A 25,403-nucleotide genomic window follows, 5' to 3' on the forward strand; every position below is an offset into this window, starting at 1 on the left:
GACACATCATTTGTTTTATATAGACTTTGCACGGTTCTGTCTGTTTTACTTTGTCTTTTCATTGTTGGTATAGGACCCTTTTTTCCTCCAAGTGTATTTTCTGACTTGTTACTGTCATGTACAGAAGCATGTTTTTTGGCTACTGGTTATTATCTATAAACCCACTCAGTGCAGATGCGGGGGGATCACAGTAGGTATGAGGCCACCTTGGGGTGCGCTTAAAAAAAAAAAAAAGCCACTACTCAGTAAAAGGTTTCCATGGACATGTAAGTATGCGCTAAACAAAGCTAAAGAAGATTTGTTCATGCAGGACTTTTTTTTTTTTTTTTTTTTTTTAATTGGAGATCAAACCCAGAGGGCACCTGGCCTTTTGTTTTTTTAATGTGAAACAGGATCTTGCTACGTTGTCCAGACTGGCCTCAAACTTATGATCCTCTCGCCTCCATCTCCTAGGTAGCAGGGACAAGTGTGTGTACCACACCTGGTTTGATGCTTTTAACAAAAATTTCCAAGAGGCTAGAGAATTCTCTGTACCTAACCTGGCCATGGATTCCTTTGTCAAATGATACCCCAAAACTCTGGGAAACAACACACCTAAAGACCCTGCGACCTGGGGGTCTTCACTGAGCCTCTCTGACCCCCAGCTTCCACCCACTCACCCCCAGCCAGAACACAGAATATAGTCTGGTGTCAAAGTGAACGCTTTAATGAGCATGGGAGAACCCGGTCTCTCTCAGCTGCTGCCAGCTTCTGCTGTCCCCACCACCCTTAGTTTGGCAGGTGAGCCAGTTGCTCAGGGCAGGGATCTAGAATCTAGACTTTGGGGGGTGGGGGCAGGGCACTCCAGGAGGGAGTGTGGCCAGGGGGCCAGGGCTCAGGCTGGTCCCTCCTCAGGCATTCCTAGCAAAGCCACAAGCGGCTCCAGAGGGATGGGGGTGCCTACCGGCACAGGGTGCGTGCGCTCATGCTTGCGCAGGTCGCTGGCACTTAAGAAAGCCTTGGGGCAGTGGGGACAGGCGTGGGGGCGCACGGAGCTGTGCGTGCGGCTGTGTTTGCGCAGCCCAGCCCTATCTGAGAAACTCTTGCCACACTGCGTACAGGGGAAGGGCCGGAGCTCAGGGTGCGTGCGCTCGTGCCGCCGCAGCAAGGTCTGTGTGGGGAAGGTCTCTTTACACTCGCGACAAGTAAACTGTGGTGGCTTCTCATCGGTCTCCTCAACCCCGGCCAGGTCCAAGGGACCTGGAGACTCCCCGACGGCTGGCCCCTGGCACTCCACGTGCTCCACCGTCATCCCCACCACCTGCCACTGTGTGGCCATCACGGCGCTGGAGTCAGGGGACAGCCCCAGCAGCCCTGCTGGAGGGTCCCCGAGGCCTGTGGCTGTACCTGGGGCGGCCTGGCCCTCACCTGTCACACCGACGGGCAGGGCCAGCCCGACCACCAGCTCTGGCGGGGCAGCCTCACTGCTCCGGTGCGTCCGCTCGTGCTTCCGGAGGCTGGACGACACCACGAAAGACTTCCCGCAGGCGCCGCAGTGGAACGGGCGCTCGCCTGAGTGCACGCGGCTGTGCTTGGTCAGGCTGGCGCGCTCGGCGAAGGCGCGCCCACACTCCTCGCAGCGGAAGGGCCGCTGGCCTGAGTGCACCAGGGCGTGCCGCTTGAGGTCCCAGGAGGCCACGAACGTCTTGTCGCACTGCAGGCACTTGAAGGGCCGGTCGCCTGTGTGAACGCGCCGGTGCATGGCCAGGTCTGCTGGCTGCCGGAAGTCCTTGCCGCACTTGTCACAGCGGTAGGGCTTCACGCCCTCGTGCGCGCGCTGGTGGCGCCGGAAGCTGGAAGGGTCAGAGAACATGCGGCCGCAGCGCGGGCAAAGGAAGGGCTTCTCCCCGGAGTGCGTGCGCTCGTGGCTCTGGTAGGAGCTGAGCTGTGTGAAGCCCTTGCCACAGGCCGGGCAGCGGTAGGGCTTCTGGGCCGCGTGGATGCGCTGGTGGCAGGTGAGGGAGGAGGAGCGGGAGAAGCTCTTTCCGCAATCGGAGCAGAGGAAGGGGCGCTCCCCAGTGTGGGACCTGTGGGCAGGGTGGGCTGCATGTGAGGGTGACGGCACCTCGCTGCCAATTAGGCAGTGACCCCAAACATCCCTGGGATCTTCCGCCTAACTCCCTACGGGGCCACTGGGCTGTGCCCAAGAGCAAAGAAAACTCCAGGTAAGAGCACTACACACATCACAGACCTGTGCAAAGATCTGTGTCCCCAAGGCCACATGCTGACCTGCAATGGGCCCCAGCCCTGACAGCGCCATCTCAAGGGGGCCCCCCAGCACCCCGCAACCAGGGCAGCTTGGCCCACTACTTTCCAGGGCTCCCGGACCCTCACTCCTCACGAAGGACAGAATCTTACCGCTCATGGTTCCGCAGGTCCTTGAGCTCCGCATACGCCTTGCCACAGCGCTCACAGCCGTAGGGCCGCAGGCCCGCATGCGTGCGCCGGTGCTTGCGAAACACCGAGGGGTCCGCGAAGCTCTTACCGCAGTCGGTGCAGGCATAGGGCCGCTCGCCCGTGTGGCCGCGCTGGTGGATCTTCAGCTTGGACAGCGCGCCATAGGCCTTGGGGCAGTGCGCGCACCGGAAGGGCAGCTCACCCGCGTGCGAGGCCAAGTGCACGCGCAGACACACGGGCTGCATGAAGCGGCGGCCACACTCGGGACACGGGAAGGGCTTCTCGCCTGTGTGGCTGCGCCCGTGGCTGCGGAGCTCGGGTGCTGTCTTGTAGGCCTTAGGGCACAGCGGGCACGCATAGGGCCGAGGCTTCACCGCTGAGCCTGACCCTTTACCCTCACTGGCTTCTTCCCCTGTGGCTTCAGTGTCCTGCTTTGGCTTTGCTTCAGCCACCTCCTCTGTACAGTCTGCAGGCACATGCGTGGCCGCGTGGCGCGCAGCCCTGGGAGCATTTGGAAATGTCTTGGTGCAGGACAGGCACTTATAGCGACGGCCACAGCGCTTGTACCCGGGGGTTGGGGACCCAGCCTCCGTGGCCTCCACCTCCATGGCCTCGGTGGGTGGGGCTTCTCTGCAAGACAATCAAAGTTAGGCCAAAGCCAAATCCCTTTGCTATTCTTCAAGGCCTCTGTCCTCACTGGAGGGCCCCAGAGGGAGCTGATCTCATTACACTTCCCACAGGGCATGCTCAGCGCAGAAGCAAAGTCGGGACTCCTACAGCTCCCCTGCCAACCATTCCTGTTCTGACAGTCTGAGCTTCCTCTGTGTCCTGCTCACTAAGGTTACAAGTGAGTCCTAGGCTGAGGGGGGGCTGGCATTACAAAAGGTCCACCTGCACTTCCCTCCCCAAACTCTGGGCTTTTCCAACACTAGGGCAGCCTCCATTCCATGTTTCACCACCCTGCCCCTCAGCCCAGGGTCCAAGAACCTGCAGGATGCAGGGTTCTGTACAAGAAGACAAGGCAGAGGGTAACCAGCTGTGAGCCTGGCCTGATCTCTAGATGCCCAGGGAAGACAGGCCTAGATCCAGAAGATGGCTGCATGGAGTGGCTGCATGGAGTGTGTGGAATGACAGGCCTCCAGTTGGTCAGCTCTCAGAAATGCAACTGTTCAGAGGAATTCTGGCACTGTCCAGCGGAAGGGACTCCACCCCAGACAGGAATCCTCGTCTCTGCTCCAGCATCTGTTGGGCTCCTGCAACTCTGGCAGTGGGGAGCTCACTCTCAGCCGAAGCCACCGTGAGCAGCTAGAAGCCTCTTCTGTCATAACCCACGACTCTGAGCTCAGGAGGCCTCCTGGGACTCCAGGTCTAGCTGAGGTCCCTGCTCTCTGCTCCAAGCTCAGACACTGTCCACCCAGCTGCTTCTGGGATCATGACTGGGAGGAAATAGGATTAACAGTTGCATTAGCCTTAACACCAGCTCATCCTCCCGGGATGAAGAGAAGAGGATTACAACAGATCCACTTACAGGGACAGCAGCAGCTGCAGCTGGGGGAGCCGCCGGCAGTGGGGAGAGGAGCCAGGTGTGCCCAGAGGCAAGGAGGCCGCACTGCCGGCCTGTGGATGACTCACTGTGAGGGCTCAGTGAAATCAACAGTTGCTTCAGGCCTGTCTTCTCTGTACACCTTGGTGGTTGGGGGTTTCTAAGCCATCACACTGTTTTTGAGGAGGATGGAGTGGAACAGAGGGCACCCAGGAGGGTGCAGAAGGAAATACAGAAGAAGGCAACGGCACCACTCGGCCAGTGGTCCCAGGAGCCCCTCCAGTGAGGGGCAAAGGCTTTAAGCCAGCCCCCTCCTGTCCACTGTTCCTGCCACAGTCCTACCCACTGCCCTGCCCCTCAGTCCCAGCAGCCAGTCAGCTCCTGAAAGTACCATGTGATGCCCACATCCCATGTTCATGAACTTCCCATGGCTTCCGCACTGTGCAAGCTCCTAGACTCTCATTATTCCAAATCCTACCAATCCCTCATCTGAGTCCCACTTCCCCCGAGTTCTTCTGTACATCCTCTTTAGTTTTGGCCCCAACCCACATAACTCCATTCTGCCCTCAACTTGGTTATTCAAGTCACTTTTCCCTGAGGCTGGGGATTTGGCTCAGCGGTAGAATGCTTGCCTGGCAAGCTAGAAGCCCTGGGTTCCGTCCTCAGCATCAAAAACAAAACATTCAATCTCCACTAAAAAATAGTTCAACCAAAAAGATACAGTAAAATAAAAAAAAAAAAAAAAAAAGATCAAAAACAAGTCACTTTTCTCACTAAATCCTGGGACATGGGCCTGGGAGATGGCTTAGTAGAATAAGCGCTTCCCCGGCAAGTGCAAGTGTCTGAGTTCAATCCCCGGTTCCGCCAAAAAAATAAAAATAAAAATAAATAAATCCTGGGACTTGAAGCTGAGTTAAAGGGCTGGAGTTCCAGCCCCATGAACTCCTCTCACAGTTCCAAGGGACCCATCCCTATCTCCTACCAGACTAGGTCTGGATAGTCTGCTTGATAGTTTCTCCTTAGGAAAATGCTAACAGATTAGCTGTAGAGCACTTGCCTAGCACAAGTGAGGCTCTGGCCCAATACTCAGCACTGAAGGAAAGGAGAAAAAAAAAAAAAAAAGATAGCTCATATTTATTTGTGAGCATTGATCAAATTCCAGGTTGCACCCTATGTTCTCTGTATATATTCCTTACCTTCATGTCAACATGATGAGAAAAGTTCTTTTCACAGATAAAAGAACTGAGGCCCAGAGCAACAGTACAGCACTGTGGTTAAGTGCACAGTCTTGAAGCCAAACTTCCCAGGTTCAAATCTTGCCTCCATCACTTCCCAGCCGATGTGACCTTGTGCAATTTATTGTATACCTCAGGACCTTAGTGTTCTCATCTGAAAAATGGAGGTAAAATTAGTGCTTCCCTAAGAGGGTTGGGTGAGGTTTCAATGAGACAAGAATAATTACTACCCTTAATGATTGAGTCATTTCAGGGCCAGACACTTTAATGAGTATGCTACCTTATTAATTCTCCAGCAGTTACAGATCCCATTTTACTGATGAATAAACTGAGGTCCCAAGAGTAACAGGACTTGCGCACTGCATAGCTAGGGCTTGAAATTGGGTGTTTTAACTGGTTTTAAGTCTTGGGCCGGCCAAATAGCTCAGTGGATTAAAGCACCTGCAAGCAGGCCCAGGGCCCAGGGGTTTGCTCCACTGTGCCTGCCCCACCCCCGGGCCGCATTGAGACACTGAGACGTGATTGAGACTGGGCGTGGTGGCGCATGCCTGTAATCCCAGCTCTTGGGAGGCTGCAAACAGGCAGATCACTCCAAGTCCAATCTAGTAGTGAGACCCTGAACACCCTGTAGACCCTTTCCTAAAATACAAAAAAAAAAAAAAAAAAAATTGGGCTCTGGCCCAATAACCTAGACGTCTCAAGCTTCCTGCTGCCATGGCTACCCCATCAGGTCGCACCTGTAAACTAGCATCCTTTGCATTTCAGGAGATGGGGCCTGCCGGTTCTGAGCCTGGGCCCTGTTTAGCCCTGGTCAGCGCCAGGCCTCACGCTTACGCTGTATTGTGAAACAGAAACTAGGCTGCTGGAGGGATCCATCCCCGCTAAGGCACTGCCCAGGGAAATGGCAAGAGAGCGCCTGGTGGGTCGCAGCCGGCACCCAGCTCCCCCAGTCGGAAGTTGGAAGTCGAAGGCCGGGTAGGCTAGGCTCGTGTACATGAGGCCTCTTTCTAGAGCGCTAGCTCTCCAAGTGAAGGCGGTTAAAGTCTCCAGTATCAGAATAATCCTCTAGGGAGCTTGAGCAGGCCATGAGAACCTGTATTTTAAAGTTTCTGCATCATTCCTAACTCTCAACAAGCAAATGCACATACATGTAGCTGAGTGTGCTGGTGCTGGTGATCCCAGCACTCCAGGAGGCTGAGACAAGATCACTACAAGGCTGAGGTTAGCCTGGGCGACACAGCAACCCTGTCTAAAAACAAACAAATGAACAAACAAAATGGTCCGGCAGTTAGCTCAGTGATGGAGTGCTTCCCCAGCATGTGTGAGCCTCTGGGTTTAATCCCAAGCATTTACGAAAAAACAAAACAAAAAACAGAACTCAAACAGCTCGGCATGATGGTACATGCCTGTATTCCCAGTATTGGAGAGGCTGAGGAGGATTGCCACGAGTTCAAAGCTAGCCTGGGCTACACACTGAATTTAAGACTGGCCTGAACCACATAGTGAGACCCTGCCTAAAAGAAAGAAAAGAAACGTATCTTTAGGTGTTTACCTGCTTCAGAGACAGTCATTTTTACTGTGTTTTGGAACTGAAGACCACACAGGGGAAACCATATATACAAGGGGAGATTCAAATTCAACTCTCAAGTAAAATAAATCAGATATACCTGTTCAAACATTGCGTGGTTTCTCTCTCTCTCTCTCTTTTTTTTTTTTTTTTTTTTTGGTCTTTTTTTAAGACAGGGTCTCACTATGCAGTTCAGGCTGGCCTTGAGCTCACTTTGTAGCCCAGGCTGGTCTTGAACTGGCCCGGTCTCCTGCCTCAGATCCTCCTGCATCAGTCTCCCACATGCTGGGATTGCAAGTGTGTGCCACCACACCTGGCCACCCAGCTAGCAGTGATCCTCCTGTCTCAGCCTCCTTAGTGCTGGGATTACAAGTGTGCATCACCACGCCTAGTTCTGGGCCCATCTGGCGCACCTGCAGAGCATGTAGTACTGGGAATTGAACTCGGCCCCTGCACTTGCCAGGCAGGTGCTTAGGCCACTATCTCTCCCCCTCCCCAAGCCCATGAATGATAAATATTGAGAAATGGGAAGAAAATGTTCAAATGAGAAGGAAAAGGAGGGGAAAGGGAAAAAAGAAAAGAAAGAACAACAATAACAAAATTAAACAAAGCTTTTGTAAATAAGGAGAGGAGAAGGGATTGAAGGGAGGGGAGGGAATGGGAGAAAAAGCAGCAGGATCTATCACGTACAGGTACAATTCTCTATGATGGATGTTATCATTATGCATACCTACAATGTACTGATAAAATTAAACAAGGAATAAAACAAGTCTTCAGGGTCCTGGGCCGGGCTCTTTCTTTACCAGTTGTTAGTCCCTTAAGGGTTTCCTAGTCAAATCCTAACAGTGCTCTCAGAACAAAAACCTTTATTTTTCCTATCACTGACACCACAGTCCATCTATTTCCTGCCTGCTTCATCTCATCTCTACCTCCTCACCACCAGCTCACTACACTCCAGCTACCTAGGCCCCCTTTCTTTTTAAAGTTTTTAAAATCTTTTATTTATTTATTTACTTCCTTACTTACTTTTTTGGTACAGGGTCTCACTACGCAGTTCAGACTTATAGTGATCCTCCTGTCTCAGCCTCTCCAGTGCTGGGATGACAGGCGTGACCACCATACCTGGTTTCAGCGGCTGGCACAGTGGGCACAGGGTTCTGGGGCCTGCATGGCATATGATACCTGGGATTGAACCTGGGTCTTTGTGCTTGCCTAGGCAGGCACTTAGACCACTGAGCTATACCTCCCTAGTCCCTAGGGTCCCTTTCTTTTTTCCTTTCTTTCTTTTTTTTTTTTTTCGGAACCAGGGATTGAACTCAGACCCTTGCACTTGCTAGGCAAGCACTTATTCTACTGAGCTATCTCTCGGGCCCCAGGCCCCTTTTTTCATTTGAAAAATCTCAGGGCCAGTCAGATAGCTCAGTGGTCTAAAGCAGCTGCTTAGGCAAGTTTAGGCAGGTGGGGGAACTGCAGGTTTGATCCCATCCCAGCACCACGTGCCCCGCCAGCCTCGCCCTAAGGGCAAGCTGAGCTCCCCCACGTGAAAAATTCCATATTGCAAGAGCTCAATTCCTAGCAGTTTGATAACCTCTATTCCTTAGGATCCTTGTACAGGGGTCTGATTTCTTTTGGGTCTCAACTGCCTGCCACTTCCTCTACGAAGGCTTTCTTGACTACCTTTCTTTAATGCTATCTGCTTCCTTGGTAATCATTCTTCTTCCCTTCTTAAATTTTTTTATGGTGTCCTCTGGACCACACATTCTTTACAAATTTACTGGGGGTACGGTATCAATCTAAGCATTTTATGCATACTACTTGCGCTACTCTTAAGGGCTTAGAAGTTTAACACTGACTGAATATTTGTATTCTTCCAAAGTTCATTTATCAATCCTTAGCTCCCACTGTAATCAAATTTGGAGACAGGCCTTTGCAGAAGTAATTAAGGTTAAATGAGGTCAAAAGCCTAGGACCCTGGTCCAATAAAATCAGTGTTATAAGAAGTGACAACACGAAAGCAAAATAACCAGTAATAGCAGCCAGTATTCAAAAGCAGCTGGTCAGACTCCCAAACTTTTACTTTCTTCCCACTGCTGCTCTGCTAGCGCTTAGGCCTCCTGAGTTCTGGCTGTTAACCTATTTATTCTAAAGACTAAAAGTTTTGAATTTTTGCATAAGATTCACATATGGGATCTAGAAAAATTCAAGGAACAAGAACTTGAAGAGAACACATTTCATTGTGTTCCATTTTATTGGCGTCCTAAAACTGGATCACTAGGCAAGGTTAATTACCTGTCTCCAGCCCTGGGTGTCCACAAACTTCACTGGGTGCATCCTCTGTGCCCCGAACTGTTTGGCCACCTGAGGCACGAATAACTTCACATGGAATTCAAGCCAGGGTCTGTGGCCTTTGCCTCTCCTACAGGAGTTTGTGTAAAAATCCACTGCTTTTTTTTTTTTTTTTTCAGAACTCGGTTCTGAACTCAGGCCCTTGCCCTTGCCAGGGAAGCGCTTATTCCACTGAGCCATCTCCCCGGCCCCTCCTCTGCTACTTTTGAACTGACTCGATCCTCCTTTCCAAGTTCACAGCATCCACACAGCACCGCAGTATTCCCCAGCAGATTCACAACTGTACCAAAGTCCTGCCTTTGCTTCACTCCTCACCTCGTAGGGGGGTGCAGGCCTGCTGTCTCACCCATATGCAGAGACTGGGTTCCCCCAGGCTCAGGCCAAGGCCTAGGGGGAAAGGATGAGGTGCAAAGACCACACCTAACTTCACCCCCTCTCTAAACAAGTGGTCAGCGTGTAACGGTCACAGGTCTTAGCGATCTGGAGAGTTGATAAAACTGCGCAGAGGGGAAAACTAATCCTATTCTGGGTCTAAAACCTGGTCTTTTTCAATCTCAGCTTGGGTGCCAATCTCCCCCTCGGGTCAGCAAACTAATCTCCAGCCCAAATCCCCAAACTTGGACCCCTCCATATGCCATAAGCTCCGCCTAGTGGACTTTGCTTGCCTTCTTGCAAGGGAAAACTCTTTTGCATCCTCCGCATACACCACTCTTAATGAAAAAGATCAAAATGTGACATGTATACGTATCAATCCTCCACGACGAATGTATTTATTAGGTATCGCAAACATATACCAATAAAGGGGGTACTTAGCGGGCAGCAGAGGTAAGGGATCCGCGGTGCTCTGGGCCTCAGTTTCTTCGTCAGTGAAATGGGGTTCCTGAGGCATATGGGAGGTTGAAGGGTGTTAGGGCCTCCGGGTACTCTCAGGAGGGCCAAGGGCTGCACAAGTCCTCCTTTCCTCTCTGCCACCGTGTTTTGGGGCTCGGGCCAGACAGGCAACTCCCCAGGGCAGGGCCCAAGCCTGCCTCGTTTAGGACTAAGTCCTAGGAAAGCGCGGCCTCAGCGAACGAACGTGGCAAGAACGAGTGAAAAAAAGAAGAAGGGAATGAAAAATGAATGAACGGAGGCCCGAGAGCGGGACAAAGGCGTTGCAAGATGGCGTTCTTTAGGACCGTAGGAGGGGCGGCCGGGGCTCCGCCGAGGAGGGGGGCACCGGCGCCGGGGGCCTGGCGGGGCCGGCCGCACCACGGAAACAAAGCCCGCAACATGGCGGACTCTAGGACCCCTGGGCCCGCACCGCGCACGGCCGGCGGCCGCCTCGGCCGGGCGTAGGCAGCCGCACAGCCGGCCCGAGGGGAACAGCCGGCGGGTTCTAGGACCTGCTGGGCCCGGAGGCCGCCCGGGCCGCTCGCCGCGCGCCCCGCCCGCGCCAGGCCAAACCAGTTCTCCCTCGCTGCCCACAGGGAAACCGAGCCGCTGGGATCGCGTCTGCGCGGGAGCCACCCGGGCCCTGGCGACTCCTTGCGGCGTCTCTTACCTGAGTCGATCTGGACAGACTCCGCGGCGCCGGGATTAGCCGCTCTCACACAGACCCCGGACCCTGCAAGTAAAGGGCCGGCGCTAGGACCCCGCGGGAGGCAGGGGGCGGGGCCGGCGGGCCCGAAAGCGGAAGTGGAGGGAGCCTTCCCGGCGGAGGAGAAAGGCAAAGTTTACTGGAGCGCCTCCAGCCTCAGGTGGCGGAGAAACCGCTTGCAAAAGGTCTCTGGGTGCTAAGGGGAGGAGACGCCGGCGAACTGACCGCACACACCGGCCAAGGCCACCGAAGTGTTTCCAAGACCTAAAAGGTGGGAGGACAGGCCTTGCTCAGCCTAAATCCGCTTATATTCCACATTTCTTTTAGTAGTAAGGAATAACTTTAATGGGATTTCCTCCTCTGTTTTGGGAAGCCTTTCTGCGAGCCCCATGAAAAGTGTGCCAAAGTACTGTTGCCAGGAGTGCAGGATCCTATCCCCTCCCCCCATCTCATTCAATATACACCGGAAGGACTTTAGCATCTCTGGACGGAAGTGTGGCTAAGGTAGTGCTAAGACCGCGGCGCGGCGACCCACGTGGGCGGAGTCAGAGTTAAAGGCTGCCGGAACCTAGCGCCGGAAGTGCGCGCAGCACCCCTGCTTGGAGGCGGGACAGGAAGTGTTCCTGAGGCGGAAGTTTCGCGGGGAACCTTTTGCCTTTAGGACACTTCCTGTTTCCTAGTAACAATAGGAAGTGTCCGCGGAGCTGGGGCCAGACCCCGAGCTCTTAGCCGCTGTACTTTCTTTCCCCTTATTTCCTTCCTCTTCTCCCTTATTCTTTCAGTCTTATCCTCCCCAGTGGCCTTCCTGGAACTCTGGATGAGTGTGCGTGTGTGGGAGCGCGAGAAGCCTCCACAACCACTCCTTGGGGCGCGCGGCTGCAGTTAGGGTAAGGGTCTCAGTGCGCAGGCGCGCTCCAGTTCGCGGTCCCAACGGACGCGCCCGCGGCGGGAACTAGGGCTGGTGAGAGGTAGGGGTCCTGAGAGGAAACTGGCAGAGGAGTTGAGTGACTGGAGATGATTTCATTGGTGGTTAATTTGGAAAAGGAACTGGAGAGGAGGAGCTTTAGGAGGTGAGAATTCCAGGGAGCAGGCTCCGTGAGGGGGTTTAGTGTCGGAGATAGTCGTATTGGGGTCCCATAGGAGTCCAGAGAGGCCAAGATGATACAGGAGGTATGAAGGACTACTGTCGAGGAGAGGTTTTGGAATAAGAAATCACTGGATTTACTCATGTGTAAAGTTAAGTGTGAAGATTTGGTGACATAGTAGTTGTGTTTACCACAGTGCCTCGCACTTGGTAATACTTCAAATTGGCGTCGTCATCAATATTAAGAGAAGCAACTGAAGAGAAAAGGAGAAATGATAATGTAAGGTGGCATGGGATAGAAAAAGGGAATGAAATAAAATTCTCAGCTTGAAATGGGATGGAACTTTAAGATGGACAATAGTTTGGGTAGAGGAAGTGGCCAAGAGAGTCTTGGAAAAGAAACCTTATTGACATTGTGAGAGCTGCTGGAGGTGTGGGAAAAAACCTGTCTTAATCTGAAGGGAACCTCTATCCTCTCAATCCTCAACTGTCAGCTGGAGAAAGTTCACTTGCTGAAGGATAGAAGAAGGCAAATTGGACTTAGTGAAAAAGACATAGTTTCCTTTTAAGATGCCACAGGAAACTTGTACTTTCAGAATTGTAGAGCAGAGGATTAGGAACATAAAGCCTTTTGAATGTGGTTTGGGATTTGAAGTAGGTTGTCTCTGTAGACTGTAGCTTCCTTATCTATACCTCTAAGGATAATTTAAGCATAGATGAGCTCCCATATTTGGGGAGCTGTGGGGAAGCCTTAAATGATGGTATCTCCAGATTAGTAGCAAGCAAGTCCCTGGACACTGATAGTTGGGGAACCTCTTAATTATCTCTGGTGTATTTGTTGTTCATAGAACCAGAGCAAAGTTAATTCAGGCCTTCCTTTTGATCACTGACCCCTCTTCCTAGGCCCTTACACCAGAGGAAGATGGTACTGCTACCCGTCTGCTCCTGAATCTCCAGATTTCTGTCATACATTGCCTCATGGAGGATACACCCCTCTCATTCAGTTGCTCTGACTGTCAGCGCCACTTTCCCAGTCTCCCAGAACTTTCACGGCACCGAGAACTGCTCCATCCATCTCCCACTCAGGATAGTGAGGAGGCTATCCCTCGGCCCTACCGCTGTCAGCAGTGTGGGCGAGGATACCGTCATCCAGGGAGCCTGGTCAACCACCGTCGGACCCACGAGACTGGACTTTTCCCCTGTGCTACCTGTGGCAAGGACTTTACCAATCCCATGGCCCTCAAGAGCCACATGAGGACACATGCTCCTGAAGGCCGCCGTAGGCGGAGGCCCCCTAACACCAAGGAAGCCATTCCATATCTCCAGAGTGAGACAGTGTCTACTGACTCTTGGGGCCAGAGGTTTGGTCCTGGAGAAGGGTGGGAAAACCAAACAAAACATACAAAAGAGATACATGATTGTGAGTCTGGACCTGACCCCAGGACAACTCCAGGCACTTTGGAAGATATAACCACCAAACAAAGAGAAGGCTGGGAAAGCCAGCCAAATCCTGAGGAGGGCACAGAGGGCTGGAGTCCTACCACTCCCTCTGCCAAAGCCCCACCTCTTCCCACTCCAGCAAGCAGCCTCCTTAGCAATTTGGAACAGTATTTGGCTGAATCAGTAGTGAACTTTACAGGGGGCCAGGAGCCTACTCAGTCTCCTGCTGAGGAAGAGCGGCGGTATAAATGCAGTCAATGTGGCAAGACCTATAAGCATGCTGGGAGCCTCACTAACCACCGTCAGAGCCATACTCTGGGCGTTTACCCTTGTGCCATCTGCTTTAAGGAATTTTCTAACCTCATGGCTCTGAAGAACCACTCCCGACTCCATGCCCAGTATCGGCCTTACCACTGCCCCCACTGCCCTCGTGCTTTCCGGCTTCCCCGGGAGCTACTGGAACACCAGCAGTCCCATGATGTTGAAAGGCAGGAACAGCCCTGGGAAGACAATGGGTTGCCCACCACCAACGGGCACACAAATGAGAGTGCCCAGGACCAGATACCTACTACACAAGTGCTGAATGGCTTGGAGCTCAGCATGTCTGGGGAGCTCGAAGATAGTGGCCTGGAGGAGTACCGGCCTTTCCGCTGTGGAGATTGTGGCCGTACTTACCGCCATGCTGGCAGCCTCATCAACCATCGAAAGAGCCACCAGACTGGTGTCTATCCATGTTCAATCTGTTCCAAGCAGCTGTTCAATGCAGCGGCCCTGAAAAACCATGTGAGGGCTCATCACAGACCGCGGCAAGGAGCTGGGGATGATGGGCAGTCATCAGTGGCACCAACTGCCCTGCTGTTAGCTGATGCCACTCACAAAGAGGAAGAAGGCTCCACCACTACCCTAGACTATCGCCCATATAAATGCAATGAATGTGGCCGGGCTTACCGCCACCGGGGGAGCCTGGTTAACCACCGCCACAGCCATCGCACAGGAGAATACCAGTGTTCACTCTGTCCCCGCAAGTACCCCAACCTTATGGCCCTGCGCAACCATGTCAGAGTACATTGCAAGGCTGCTCGAAGAAGTACAGACCCAGGAACCAAGGGTCCTCCCAGCCACCTCAAGGTGCTGCCTAACTCAGTGGGAGCAGAGCCAACCCCACACACAGGTGAGGGACATATGTGCAGAAGTGAAGGAGGGACTGTCGGTATCCCAACAGCAGATAAAACATCACCACTAATATGTAGTATCTGTGGGATGCTTTTTGAAGATTGTGAGAGCCTTGAACAACATGGCCTGACCCATAGGGAAGGGGAAAATAATAGGACAGAGACCACAGTGTCACCTCCTAGGGCATTTGCCTGCAGAGACTGTGGCAAGAGCTACCGACACTCAGGCAGCCTTATTAACCACAAGCAGACCCATCAGACAGGAGACTTCAGTTGTGAGGCTTGTGCCAAACACTTCCACACCATGGCTGCCATGAAGAGCCATTTGCGACGCCACAGTCGACGGCAGAGCAGGCGTCATCGGAAACGGGCTAGCAGTGAGGCAGAAGCCAAGTTCCCGCTAGAGGGGCCTTGGGCTCATGAAGTTGAAGACAGCGTTGGCCTGGATTCTTCCCAAAACACTTTAAGGAAAAGTCCTTGTGAAACTAAAGACAACTTGGAAAATGATGGACACTGTTTGCAAGCTCAGTCTGAAGGTGACCATTGTGGGCTTGAGAGGGATGAGGCCTGTTTCCAGAGTGATAAAGAGAGGAGAAGCACTGAAGACGGACTGGAAAGGAAGGAGACCTGTTTCCTTGACAATTTAGACATCCCAGGTGATGAGGAAGCTAGTGGGACTCGCTTCTCTGATAACCTCCCTGGGGTAAATGAAAACCAGAAAACCACTGGTGAGCCTGACTCATCTTCCCACTGTGCTGAAACTGTTACCAGCTGGCAGACTGAGGTCACTCACAAATGTTCTGACTGTGGGCATTCTTTCCCTCATGCCTCTGGACTGCTGAGCCACAGGCCCTGCCACCCACCAGGCATCTATCAATGTTCCCTCTGCCCAAAGGAGTTTGACTCTCTGCCTGGCCTGCGCAGTCACTTCCAGGACCATGGGCCAGGGGAGGCAGCCTCAGCACAGCCCTTCCTCTGTTGCCTCTGTGGTATGATCTTTCCTGGGCGGGCTGGCTACAGGCTTCACTGGCGCCAGGTTCACAGCTCCTCTGACATGACTGAGGGTTCAGAGGAGGATGGAGAAGAGGAAGGAGGAACAGAGGTGGCCTCTACTCGTAGCCCTCCACTGCAGCTCTCAGAAGCAGAGCTGCTGAATCAGCTGCAGCGGGAGGTAGAAGCACTGGATGGAGCAGGTTATGGGCATATCTGTGGCTGCTGTGGTCAGACCTATGATGATCTGGGGAGCCTGGAGCGTCACCACCAAAGTAAAAATTTGGAGAATACCATAGACAAGGCTCCAAGTCATTTAGAAGCATTAGGTGATGTCACAGAGATAGCTGCAGACAGTGTCCTTGAGGACACAGTGCCTTCTATCTCTGGAGAGGGTGAAGACACAAAGTCAGAAGAGGGAGTGAATGATACAGTTGTAGACAGCCTTGGCATGCAGGTTGGTGAAAGTTTTCTAGAAGTTCACCCTCGTCCCTTCCGTTGCAACCAGTGTGGTAAGACCTATCGCCATGGGGGAAGCCTGGTGAATCACCGCAAGATCCACCAAACTGGAGATTTCATTTGTCCTGTCTGCTTCCGCTGCTATCCCAACCTGGCTGCCTACCGTAACCATCTGCGGAACCACCCTCGCTGCAAAGGCTCTGAACCCCAAGTGCGACCCATCCCAGACATCGGGTTCAGTAGTGAGCCCCAGAGTGTGGCAGAGAGAGAGCCAGAGCCGGCAGAGAGAGAGTCAGAGCCAGCAGAAATGGGAAAGCTGCAAGAAGAACTTAAAGAGGAGCCCCTGGAGGATGTGGCAAGGGTGAAAGAAGAGGAGTGGGAGGACACCCCTATGAAAGGGGAGGAGGTAGAGTCTATGTTGGAGACAGCAGAGAAGGGCTGTCAGACTGAGACCAGTTCTGAGCGGCCTTTTAGCTGTGAGGTGTGTGGCCGCTCATACAAGCATGCTGGCAGCCTCATCAATCACCGGCAGAGCCATCAGACTGGCCACTTTGGCTGCCAGGCCTGCTCCAAGGGCTTCTCAAACCTCATGTCCCTTAAGAACCACCGACGCATCCATGCAGACCCTCGGCGTTTCCGCTGCAGTGAATGTGGGAAAGCCTTTCGCCTGCGGAAGCAACTGGCCAGTCACCAGCGGGTTCACATCGAGCGGCGTGGCAGTGGGGGGACCAGAAAGCTGATTCGGGAAGATCGACCCTTCCGGTGTGGACAGTGCGGTCGGACCTATCGTCATGCTGGCAGCCTCCTGAACCACCGGCGCAGCCACGAGACAGGCCAGTATAGCTGCCCTTCTTGCCCCAAAACCTACTCCAACCGTATGGCCCTGAAGGACCATCAGAGACTACATTCTGAGAGTCGGTGGAGGCGGGCAGGGCGGTCCCGGAGGGCAGCTGTGCGCTGTGCTCTCTGTGGCCGTGGCTTTCCTGGGCGGGGATCTCTAGAGCGGCACCTGCGGGAGCATGAAGAAGAGACCAAAGGGGAGCTGGCCAGTGGCCAGGGAAGCCCAAATGGCATAGAGCGCAGTGAGGGGAACTTGGCTAACAACCAGGGACTGGAGGGTAGATCAGGGGGTACTGAGTCTGTACCTCAGCTAGAGGATGAAGCCCTGAGGCCAGAAGAGCATACTCAAAATCCAAGGGGGACAGCAGATTCAGAAGCCACAGATGCACTGTCCTGGGGCATGGGAAAAGAGGGTGAGTGGCAAGGAGAGAAGACATTGGCAAATCACAATGGAAGTTGGGTTCCTCAGGGTCAGATATTGACCAAGCCAGAAGACCAGCCAGAGAACAGTGTCTCCAGGAATCCTTGTCACCTTGCTGACAGTCAGTCCAATGGACCTAGTCTAAGTCACATGGACAGCTGGGATAATGGAGATGGCTGCTCTCAGCTCCAGCCAGAGAGCCACTCCTATTCCTGCTGTCAGTGTGGCAAGACCTATAGCCAATCAGATGGCTTCTTGAACCATAACACCCACAAGACAGACCTCCACTATTGCCTGCTCTGCTCTGAGGAGTTCTTAAATCCCATGGCCACTAAGAATCACAGCCGTAACCATATAGCTGCACAGGCTTTTTCCTGCCCTGACTGTGGCATAGCTTTTGAGTCCTACCATGAATTGAACACTCACTTGCATACTCATGCCACGGGTCACAGTCAACTGCCAAATCAGATAGAAGAGGCTGGAACTGTAGAGGACAAAGTGGATCTCCCTGGTCAAGGGAAAGCTCCAGAGGCCCCATCAGAGGCCCTCAGAGCCTCAGGAGAGGATTCCAAGCAAGCTAGTGGAGGGCAAGAAACAAACCTCACAGGGGCTGACGACAAGGAGCGGCCCTTCCGCTGTGCCCAGTGTGGGCGTTCTTACCGCCATGCTGGCAGCCTGCTTAACCACCAGAAGGCCCATACCACCGGCCTCTATCCCTGCTCCTTGTGCCCCAAACTTCTGCCCAACCTGCTATCTCTTAAGAACCATGGCAGGACCCACACAGACCCCAAGCGCCACCGCTGCAACGTCTGTGGCAAGGCTTTCCGGACAGCTGCCCGGCTGGAGGGCCATGGGAGGGTCCATGCACCCCGAGAGGGGCCTTTCACCTGCCTCCATTGTCCCCGTCACTTCCGCCGTCGAATCAGCTTCTTGCAGCACCAACAGCAACATCAGGAGGAGTGGACGGTGGCCAGCTCTGGTAAGAGGGAATGAATGGGCTTGGGCAGAGGATTGAAGGGTCCCAGAACCCGTCCACTGGGAGGGCCAAATTGGATCCCAAGGTGAGTGGTGGAGTAAGGAGGGAGATCACATGGATCCAAGAGGTTGGTGGCCGGGGGGTGGGGGGTGGCCTGAAGATAGGGTGGAAAATAGCTTGAAGAGGCTGCTGTGTGAGAAGCTGAGATCTGAACTCTTGGGTTAGATAAACATGGCATGACAGGTCAGAGCAGTGGCCATAGATAGAGGCAGCTGTGCAGGTTCCACTGCTATAACCCAGGAGGAATGGCCTTTTGTCTTGACTTGGCCTGGGTACCTGGGTGCCACCTGGCTACCGTGTCTGGAAGCCCTCATGATTCAACCAGTAATGTTTTCTATAGACAAAGATTAAGCCACCAGTTTTGTCTAGGTTCTGTTCTGGAGTGCTGGGGGAGCTGGGGAGGAAGGGAGCATGGGCCAGGGGGAATGGCCCTTTGGGCTTAGGAAATGTGGGGTTTGTCCCGTCAGTCAGTGATGTCTGCTGTTTTATGGCTTCCCTGCTGACCTGGCAATGGAAACTGCATCACTGGTCAATATTCAACTCTTGTCTCTTCCTACATCTCATCCTTGTTTTGCTCTTTTCTTGGGAACTAAATTTTTTTTCCCCTATAAATGTTCCAGTTTTTTTTTTCTTCCTTTAGTCAATCCCTCTCTCTGCTGTAGAATTTTTTGTTTTTATGTTTATTTATTATTGAGGCATTATTTTTTGCTATGTAGTTTAGGCTGGCCTTAAAGTCACTTTGTAGCCCAGTCTGGTCTCAAAGTGATCTTTCTGCCTCAGCCTTCTAAGTGTTGGAGTTAGAGGTGTGGGCACCACACCCACTTGTAGATCTTTTTAGACTCCAACCAAACCACCCTTTTTACCCTGCACACACGTATCACCACATACACACCTCCTCACATCTTTAATTGAAGGCCTGAGTCACACGTTAATTATTTCTTTGAAGCCAGGCCCAGCCATAGCCACAGCAGTCATTAGGCCCTATCTCTAATCATCTTATCAGGGCATCTTGAGTAGATTCTTCACCCAGCCCAAAGAGGAAGAGATGTAGAAGGCAGGGCGGGCCATTCCTCACCAAGCCCTGGGTCACTGCTCTCCAGTAGAGAACTCATTCCATTTAGTGGCCACCAAGGATGGGTGTCCCTGAGATGTGAGTCCTTGATCAGAGCTTATGAGGGTGGAGAAAGAGAGTGGATCCCATTGCCTTCAGGGTAGAAGGAATGGCCATCAGGGTGAAAGATTTCTTGTGAGAGGCCTGGTAGCCAGGGCTGGTAAAGGAATGGGGAATCTTAGGATTCCTGGGTTCTCCTCTGGGGCCATGAATGGGGGTGGCTTGCCACACTGGAGAAGTGTGTCATCTACCTCCTCGGTGACCTCTTTTCTCTCCTCAGGAGCTCCAGTGGCACCAACGGCAAGCAAAGGGGACATGTCATTGCCGGCTCCATCTACCCCCACAGCCCCACTCCTGGACCCTTCACCCCAGTGGCCTGCGGACCTCAGTTTCTCCCTCTGAACTTCTGAGTCTCCAAAGATCAGAACATTGGAGAGCGGGTGTGGGCAGGGGCGGGCTTGACCTCCATGTTTTGCTCAGGAGTAGCTTGGGCATCCCCAGCTCCTCTCTCTCCCAGTGATAAGCACCCGGATCTGGCTGCTTTCCTGAGAAGGAGTCCTTGTCGTTGAAGGATCTTCCTCCAGCCTTTGTCACCATGTTCTGCCATGGTGCCAGGCCACCTTTGCCAACTAGATTGCAACACCAGGGAAAGGCAGGTTCAGAGAGAGCCATTGGTAGGAATGTTGCCTGTGAAAGGGGAGCCTTTTGCTACAGTTTGTAACTTATTTTCTAAAGTCTATTTTGTAACAATTTATTTAAGTTTTAAAAAAGGAAAATTGCTCCCCCCAAAAGAAATTTTTAAAACAGGTGGCTGGTGTGATTGGGTCTGAGGAATGAAGGGTTGGGACAGCAGGGGACATGTGCATTGGAGCGCAGAGCTGTGTGGGCGCATCCGCAAGTGACGTTCTTGTCCTGTAGGGCAGGGACTGGGCAACTGCTGGTTCTCTGGGCTCCTCCCCACAGCCCTGTGTGCTGCTGGGCCTGCCCCAGGGCCTGGAGCACACTTGGGGGCCCAGGGAGGGGCAGGCACGTTCACGTGGGAGTTGTCTCACTTTTCCCACATCCCGTGAACAGCCTCGAGAGTCACTTGTCAACAGCTGGCCGGCTGGCCTATCAAGGAAAGGAAGAAGAGTGCAGTTGGCTTCATCCTCACAGTTGTGTTCCCTCCCTTGAAGGAGCAGGCTCTGCCTTGGCATCGTCCGTACACCCAGTTGCGCAATGGGCGGGAGCTGCAGTTAGCATGCACGCGGGTCCTCTGCTGCAGCCCACCCAGGGCCACTATGGCAGTTCAGAAGAGCAAGAGTTCATTCTCCAGATGGAGATGAGGAAGTGGAGCTGGTGGGAAGCCCCAGGGATGCTTACGTGCATTGGCTAGGCAGCTTCCAGCCTCCACCTCGAGCTCTGGTGCCTCCTCCTCGGGCTCCAGCTCCGGCTCCGGCTCCTCAGCAAAGTAGACTTGCCAGTCTAAATTGCTGACCCAGTCCTCATAGGCAGGCAGTGCAGTGAAGACAGCAGGCCTTATGGGGCCTTGGCAGGCATCTCCAAAACTGTGTAGCCCAGCCAAGAACCATGTGCCCCTCACCTCACGCACCAGCGGTGCCCCTGATAGGCCCTGTTGGGTTGGTGACAGTGGGTTATTTCCTCCACTGACACAGCCGTGGGCAGGTAGGAGCTAAAGTACTGGTTATTTGGGGGCAAGTTGGCAGAAGGGACTAGTTCTAGTGCAAGGCTGGCATGAGGCCATGTTTGGCAGGTCACCCATTCGTGTGTGTGGTGAGGAAGCCAGGGGGCTGCTGGCTAAGGTTTGGGAGCAGGCCTCACCTCACAGTGGGGCAGCTCTCCCACGATGCTGGTGCACACCATCCCTGGCAAAATGGGGGTGCCGTCACCCCCAGGAGCTGCATGTAGTCGGCCACAGGCCCTCGGCCCCAGGAGGGTCACAGGCACTGTCTGTAAAGAGCTCATGCCTGTAGGGTAAGGAAGAAGAGCAGGCTGCCCAGCGGCCTCAGGCCAGGTGGACAGTGCTGGTAACCCCGTCCTGCGTACCTGCTCCATGGGCCAACCCCAGGACCCAGCCATGTTCCCCATCAGGCAGGCAGTGGTCAGTGTAGGGCAGGCAAAGGGGTCGCAGACTGGGACCCAGTACCACAGGCTGGGCCAGCAACAAGAGGGCCACATCGTAGCCCCCTTCTGGGTGTGTGTAGGCGCCATGCAGGGTGAGCTGCTTCAGGCCCCGCTCCTGTGGTTCAGTGCCCAGCCCCACGCTCCACTCTTCCAGGGTCTGGCGCCTGTGCAGAGGCAGCATGGACGACACTTGAGTGACTGGGCTGGGGCAGGGCCCTCACAGGGAAGGGCTGCAGGGCTCACCCGATGAAGCAGTGGGCAGCCGTCAGCACCACCTCCTCCGATACTAAGGCGCCACCGCAGGCCAGCTTCCCCTGGTGCTTCAGCCTCGCATCCCAGGGCCATGGAGAAGGGGCTCCAGGCTGGGGACCGTCTCTCCTCAGGGATCCGCAGGCTGAAACATTTCATCATCTGACTTGGTTAGCGCTCACTGGGCCAGGCACTTCCCTGTGCTGTCAAATTGCCCCAATTTCCTGTAGGTTTGCTTGTGTTACCCTCACAAAGCTTCCACCTGGCAAGCCAATGTTCCTGAGTTCAATCCCCAGTACCACCAAAACAAAACAAAAAAGGTTCCAGAAGTTAAGTGACTTGCTAACTTTGTACCAGAAGCCAGTAGTAGCAGACTTGGGTTTCAAAAACCAGAGCCTGACTGGGTGTGGTGGTGCACTCCTGCAATCCCAGCACTTGGGAGGCTGAGGCAGGATGATCGCTGAGCTCCAGGCCATCCTGGGCTACATAAGTTCAAGCCAGCCTGAACTATACAGTGAGACCCTATCTCAAAAACAAACAAAATACAAAAGTCAGAGCCGGAGTGCTTTAAGCCTGGGGATCTGAGAGTACGTCGTCCCAGTCCTTCAGGAAGGGCCTGTCCCTTACTTCCCACCCCCCTGCCTACATTCCTCCAGGCAGGTTGGGTCTTCAGAGTCCCTGGCCCACTAGTGCTTCCTGTAACACTATCACTTCCTTCCCAGGCATGTTTGCCTGTAGTTTGCATGTTGCTTGCTTCATGCCAGGATTCTGAGAGTGAGCCCTGCCTGTTTGATCTTGCTGGGTCCCTGCCTGGCAGCTTTCTGTTTCCTTAGAAAACCTTCAGCTGGGTGAGGTGGTGAGCCCCTGTAATCTCAGCACTGGGAGGCTGAGGCAGGAGGATCACCCTAAGTTCAAGGCCAGCCTGCACTACATAGCCAGCCCATCTCAAAACAAAAACAAAAACCTGCATATCTCAGAGATACCTCTTTCCTAAACTCCAAACCCATAAAGCTGCAAATCATGCCCCTCAGCCCTAAAGGGGCTGGCAGAGGGTTCTATGGGCAGTCTGCAGTCTAGGTATTAGAACTCTATTCTGACTGAAGTTTGCTTCATTGTGACTCCAACCTGCTGCCCTTGCGTAGGCCTGGATGTCCCTACATCCTCCCGTGCCCCACTCACCACACCCACTGCTCGTACCTACACAGCTGTCCTCATCACTGGTCTCCGGAGTCCCTGGGTTCTGGGCCAGAAAGGCTGCTCCCGGAGCTCGTGCCTGCAGCCAGGAGCTGTGAGCGGCCGTGTTGGTCAGCAGCACAGGAGTGTCTTCCTGGGCACACTTGGACGCAAAGCTGATGATCCCAGCCTGAACCCAGTGTCCGTCGGGCTCTTGGCACAACACGGGGCCCCCAGAATCTCCCTGGAAGCAGGCAGTGGAGCCAAGAACACACCTGAGCCATGGGCCTGGCTGGGGATACACCCCTGACTGTAGCCCTTCCATTCTTTTCTGTGGGTTGCGCCCCCAGGATCAGGCTAGGCCTCCCCTTCTCCCTTCCCTTCTCCTCCCCCTCAGACCTGGCATGGTCCCTGCACCCCAGGCTGGGCACCCCCACACAGCATCCCGGGCCGGGCTGGGCTGGCCAGCAGACGCTGGTGCAGCCGGTTGTAGAGACAGTTACATGTGGGACGGCTGATTAGACGCAGGCGCAGGTTCCGGAGGTTCCTGGGAGCTGCCGAAGGGGTGAGGGCTGAGATAGGAGCCTGGGTGCTGGGAGGTAAGGGGGGCTAGGGCTGAGGCACAGTTGGGAGCAGAGACTGTGACCTGGGTGAGCAGGTGACCTCTCTGGGCTCAAGTCTAGAACAGCACTTACCATCACTGGTGTCTTGATCCCAACCAGTAGCCCAACAAGAGGCTCCAAAGGGGAAGCGATGGGCAGGCCGGGGTAAGCAGAGGGGCGTGCGGGTGGTGGGGTGGGCAAGCCGGAGCAGAGCCAGGTCTGAGCCCTGGCTGTAGTGGTTGAAGGCCCGGGGCAACTGCAGGGCGGCTACTCCCACCTCCTCAGCCCCTTCGCTCAGCCCCTCACGCTGCAAAGAACCCAGGACAACGGACCATGAACTCAGTTCTGTCGCTGCTGCCCTGGAATGGGAAGGAAAGGCTGGGACTGTGGCGTGTAGGGGACAGAGTGACACCCAAGACATAGCCCAGGCAGCTGAAGACCAACAGATCGCAGTCTGTTGCTTCAAGCATGGGTCTTCACTTTTCTCAACTTCAGTTTATTCATTTCTGAAACTCCCATGAAAGGCTGTTAAGATTAACTTGGTAACATATACCTGGCACAGGACAGAGTCTAGGAGCAGGGATCAGTCTTGTGGGGCTTAGGGACACATCATCCATCTCGATGCCAGAGGCCTGTCTAACCCCGCCATGACTCACTTTTCAAAGCAGTGGGCAGCAGTGAGGACCCAGGTGTCAGCCACCAGAGAGCCACTGCAGATGTGGACTCCCTGCCGCCGCACGCTGGCCTGCCAGGGCCATTCTCCAGGTACTGTGTTGCCCTCCTGAGGCTCGGGGGGACCCGGTCCCCGCTGCCCACAAGCTGTGGAGAGGAGTAGGTCATGCTGACAGTGCACCCTTGTCCCACATCACCCGAGGCCAACCCAGACTCAAGGCCTAAGCTTTCCCCGGAGCTTACCACGCTGAGCCGCTTGGAGACCTGGAAAGAGAGAGACACAGGTGAGACTCAGGGACTTTCATCTCAGAGCCTAGGTGTGATGGAGAGTGAGGGTTGGGGTGACTCTGAGTACCTCACCAGCCCCTCCCAAAATGAAAATATATGAGGCCAAGAAGTAGCTTTTATTGGAACCCATTCAGAGTACACACTCAGTAATTAATCCTCCTCCCTAAGCTGTGCTCAGCATTCCTGGGCCTGAGGAGCAGGGCCCCCACAACTGTCCCTACTGCTGAGTCAGAGAGGGCCCATGTGTGTGGAAAGCATTGGCTTAATTGTCCCTGGAGCCATGGAGACTTTTAAGTGGATGAATTAGAGGCCTCCATCATGGTCGAGGGGGGAAGTGACTCACCCCGCCCCAATGCTCCCAACTTTGAGTGCGCATCTTCCCACAAACTCCCAAAAGCCCACTGTAGGGTCCCTGCCCTGCCTCTTCCCCACCGTGGTGCACACAGCTAGGGCCACTGGACACTGGAGGCAGCACGGCCAAGGTGCAACAGAGGAAAGATGCGGAGGAGGGGTGCAGAGAGCGCCTGAGATCATTCTGGAAGCAGACAGGCAGGGTGCAAGAGGTATCCACAGGAACAGTGACAGTCCCTACAGACACTGTAAGTTGGCCCAAGAAAGTCATACCCACTTATTTTCACACAGGTGGCCCTATATGTCCCTACACACACACACAGGCACACACAGGTCTCGCCACAGGCACACTGCTGGCCCACAGGCAGGACAGCATGCACGCACAGCAAAGTGTGGGGGCTGGAGGAGCCCCCACATGCACACAGATGGCTTACCCTCTAGGAAGACCAGCGCTCCCAGGAAGAGCAGCCCAGGTCCCCAGCCCTGCTTCATGCTGCTCCAGGTCACTCTGCCGCGCTGGCTCTCAGAGAGGCCACCTGGGTCTCCCTGGCTCCACCTCTGCTCCGCCCCCAGCTGGCTAGGAGTCAGGCGTCAGTGATTTTTTTGGGCTGCAGGGAGCTGGCAGCTGGTAGCTCTGGTGCTGCGGCTGTGTGACCTTGGGTTGATTTAACACTCATCTTTAGAACTC

General features: G+C 54.1%; 3 protein-coding genes across 10 annotated transcripts; 1 reads left to right on the forward strand and 2 right to left on the reverse strand.

Moving 5' to 3' along the window:
- Window positions 1-486: 486 nt before the first annotated feature.
- Window positions 487-10,769, reverse strand: Znf668 (zinc finger protein 668). 2 transcript variants are annotated; one of them, XM_023699394.1, is made up of 5 exons: window positions 10,668-10,769; window positions 5,176-5,368; window positions 3,965-4,152; window positions 2,398-3,066; window positions 487-2,066 (listed from the first exon to the last, which is right to left on the reverse strand). In XM_023699394.1, the coding sequence occupies exons 4-5, from the start codon at window positions 3,042-3,044 to the stop codon at window positions 875-877; spliced, it is 1,839 nt and encodes a 612-aa protein (XP_023555162.1). In that variant the 5' UTR covers window positions 3,045-3,066; window positions 3,965-4,152; window positions 5,176-5,368; window positions 10,668-10,769; the 3' UTR covers window positions 487-874. The 2 variants fall into 2 exon arrangements, with proteins under 2 accessions (XP_023555162.1, XP_004623045.1); XM_004622988.2 differs by lacking the exon at window positions 3,965-4,152.
- Window positions 10,770-10,813: 44 nt separating this feature from the next.
- Window positions 10,814-20,064, forward strand: Znf646 (zinc finger protein 646). Of its 7 annotated transcripts, none has more exons than XM_023699094.1 (4): window positions 10,814-10,974; window positions 11,486-11,590; window positions 12,691-18,088; window positions 19,537-20,064. In XM_023699094.1, exons 3-4 carry the CDS (start codon window positions 12,766-12,768, stop codon window positions 19,656-19,658), a joined length of 5,445 nt encoding a protein of 1,814 aa, XP_023554862.1. In that variant the 5' UTR covers window positions 10,814-10,974; window positions 11,486-11,590; window positions 12,691-12,765; the 3' UTR covers window positions 19,659-20,064. The 7 variants fall into 7 exon arrangements, with proteins under 7 accessions (XP_023554862.1, XP_004623046.1, XP_023554948.1 ...); XM_023699180.1 differs by lacking the exon at window positions 10,814-10,974 and adding an exon at window positions 10,989-11,207; XM_004622989.2 differs by lacking the exon at window positions 11,486-11,590.
- On the reverse strand, window positions 20,060-25,212 carry Prss53 (serine protease 53). Its single transcript, XM_004623166.2, has 11 exons — window positions 25,150-25,212; window positions 24,320-24,340; window positions 24,061-24,223; window positions 23,498-23,763; window positions 23,202-23,356; window positions 22,827-23,046; window positions 21,624-21,774; window positions 21,303-21,544; window positions 21,078-21,223; window positions 20,619-20,868; window positions 20,060-20,366 (listed from the first exon to the last, which is right to left on the reverse strand). The coding sequence occupies exons 1-11, from the start codon at window positions 25,205-25,207 to the stop codon at window positions 20,347-20,349; spliced, it is 1,692 nt and encodes a 563-aa protein (XP_004623223.1). The 5' UTR covers window positions 25,208-25,212; the 3' UTR covers window positions 20,060-20,346.
- Window positions 25,213-25,403: the final 191 nt, after the last annotated feature.

This window comes from Octodon degus, unplaced genomic scaffold (genome assembly GCF_000260255.1).
Source record: "Octodon degus isolate 3935 unplaced genomic scaffold, OctDeg1.0 scaffold00001, whole genome shotgun sequence".
Classification (NCBI taxonomy): domain Eukaryota; kingdom Metazoa; phylum Chordata; class Mammalia; order Rodentia; family Octodontidae; genus Octodon; species Octodon degus.

Excerpts from the sequence above, each read along its gene's own strand:
- Prss53 (XM_004623166.2), bottom strand. The coding sequence starts at position 25,207 with ATGAAGCAGGGCTGGGGACCTGGGCTGCTCTTCCTGGGAGCGCTGGTC. Across the intron at positions 24,341-25,149 it reads AGCGCTGGTCTTCCTAGAGG|GTCTCCAAGCGGCTCAGCGT; the intron begins GTAAGCCATCTG and ends CTCTCTTTCCAG. Across the intron at positions 21,775-22,826 it reads TGATGAGGACAGCTGTGTAG|CCTGCGGATCCCTGAGGAGA; the intron begins GTACGAGCAGTG and ends GAAATGTTTCAG.
- Znf668 (XM_004622988.2), bottom strand. The coding sequence starts at position 3,044 with ATGGAGGTGGAGGCCACGGAGGCTGGGTCCCCAACCCCCGGGTACAAG. Across the intron at positions 2,067-2,397 it reads GACCTGCGGAACCATGAGCG|GTCCCACACTGGGGAGCGCC; the intron begins GTAAGATTCTGT and ends CCCTGCCCACAG.
- Znf646 (XM_023699094.1), top strand. The coding sequence starts at position 12,766 with ATGGAGGATACACCCCTCTCATTCAGTTGCTCTGACTGTCAGCGCCAC. Across the intron at positions 18,089-19,536 it reads GTGGACGGTGGCCAGCTCTG|GAGCTCCAGTGGCACCAACG; the intron begins GTAAGAGGGAAT and ends TTCTCTCCTCAG.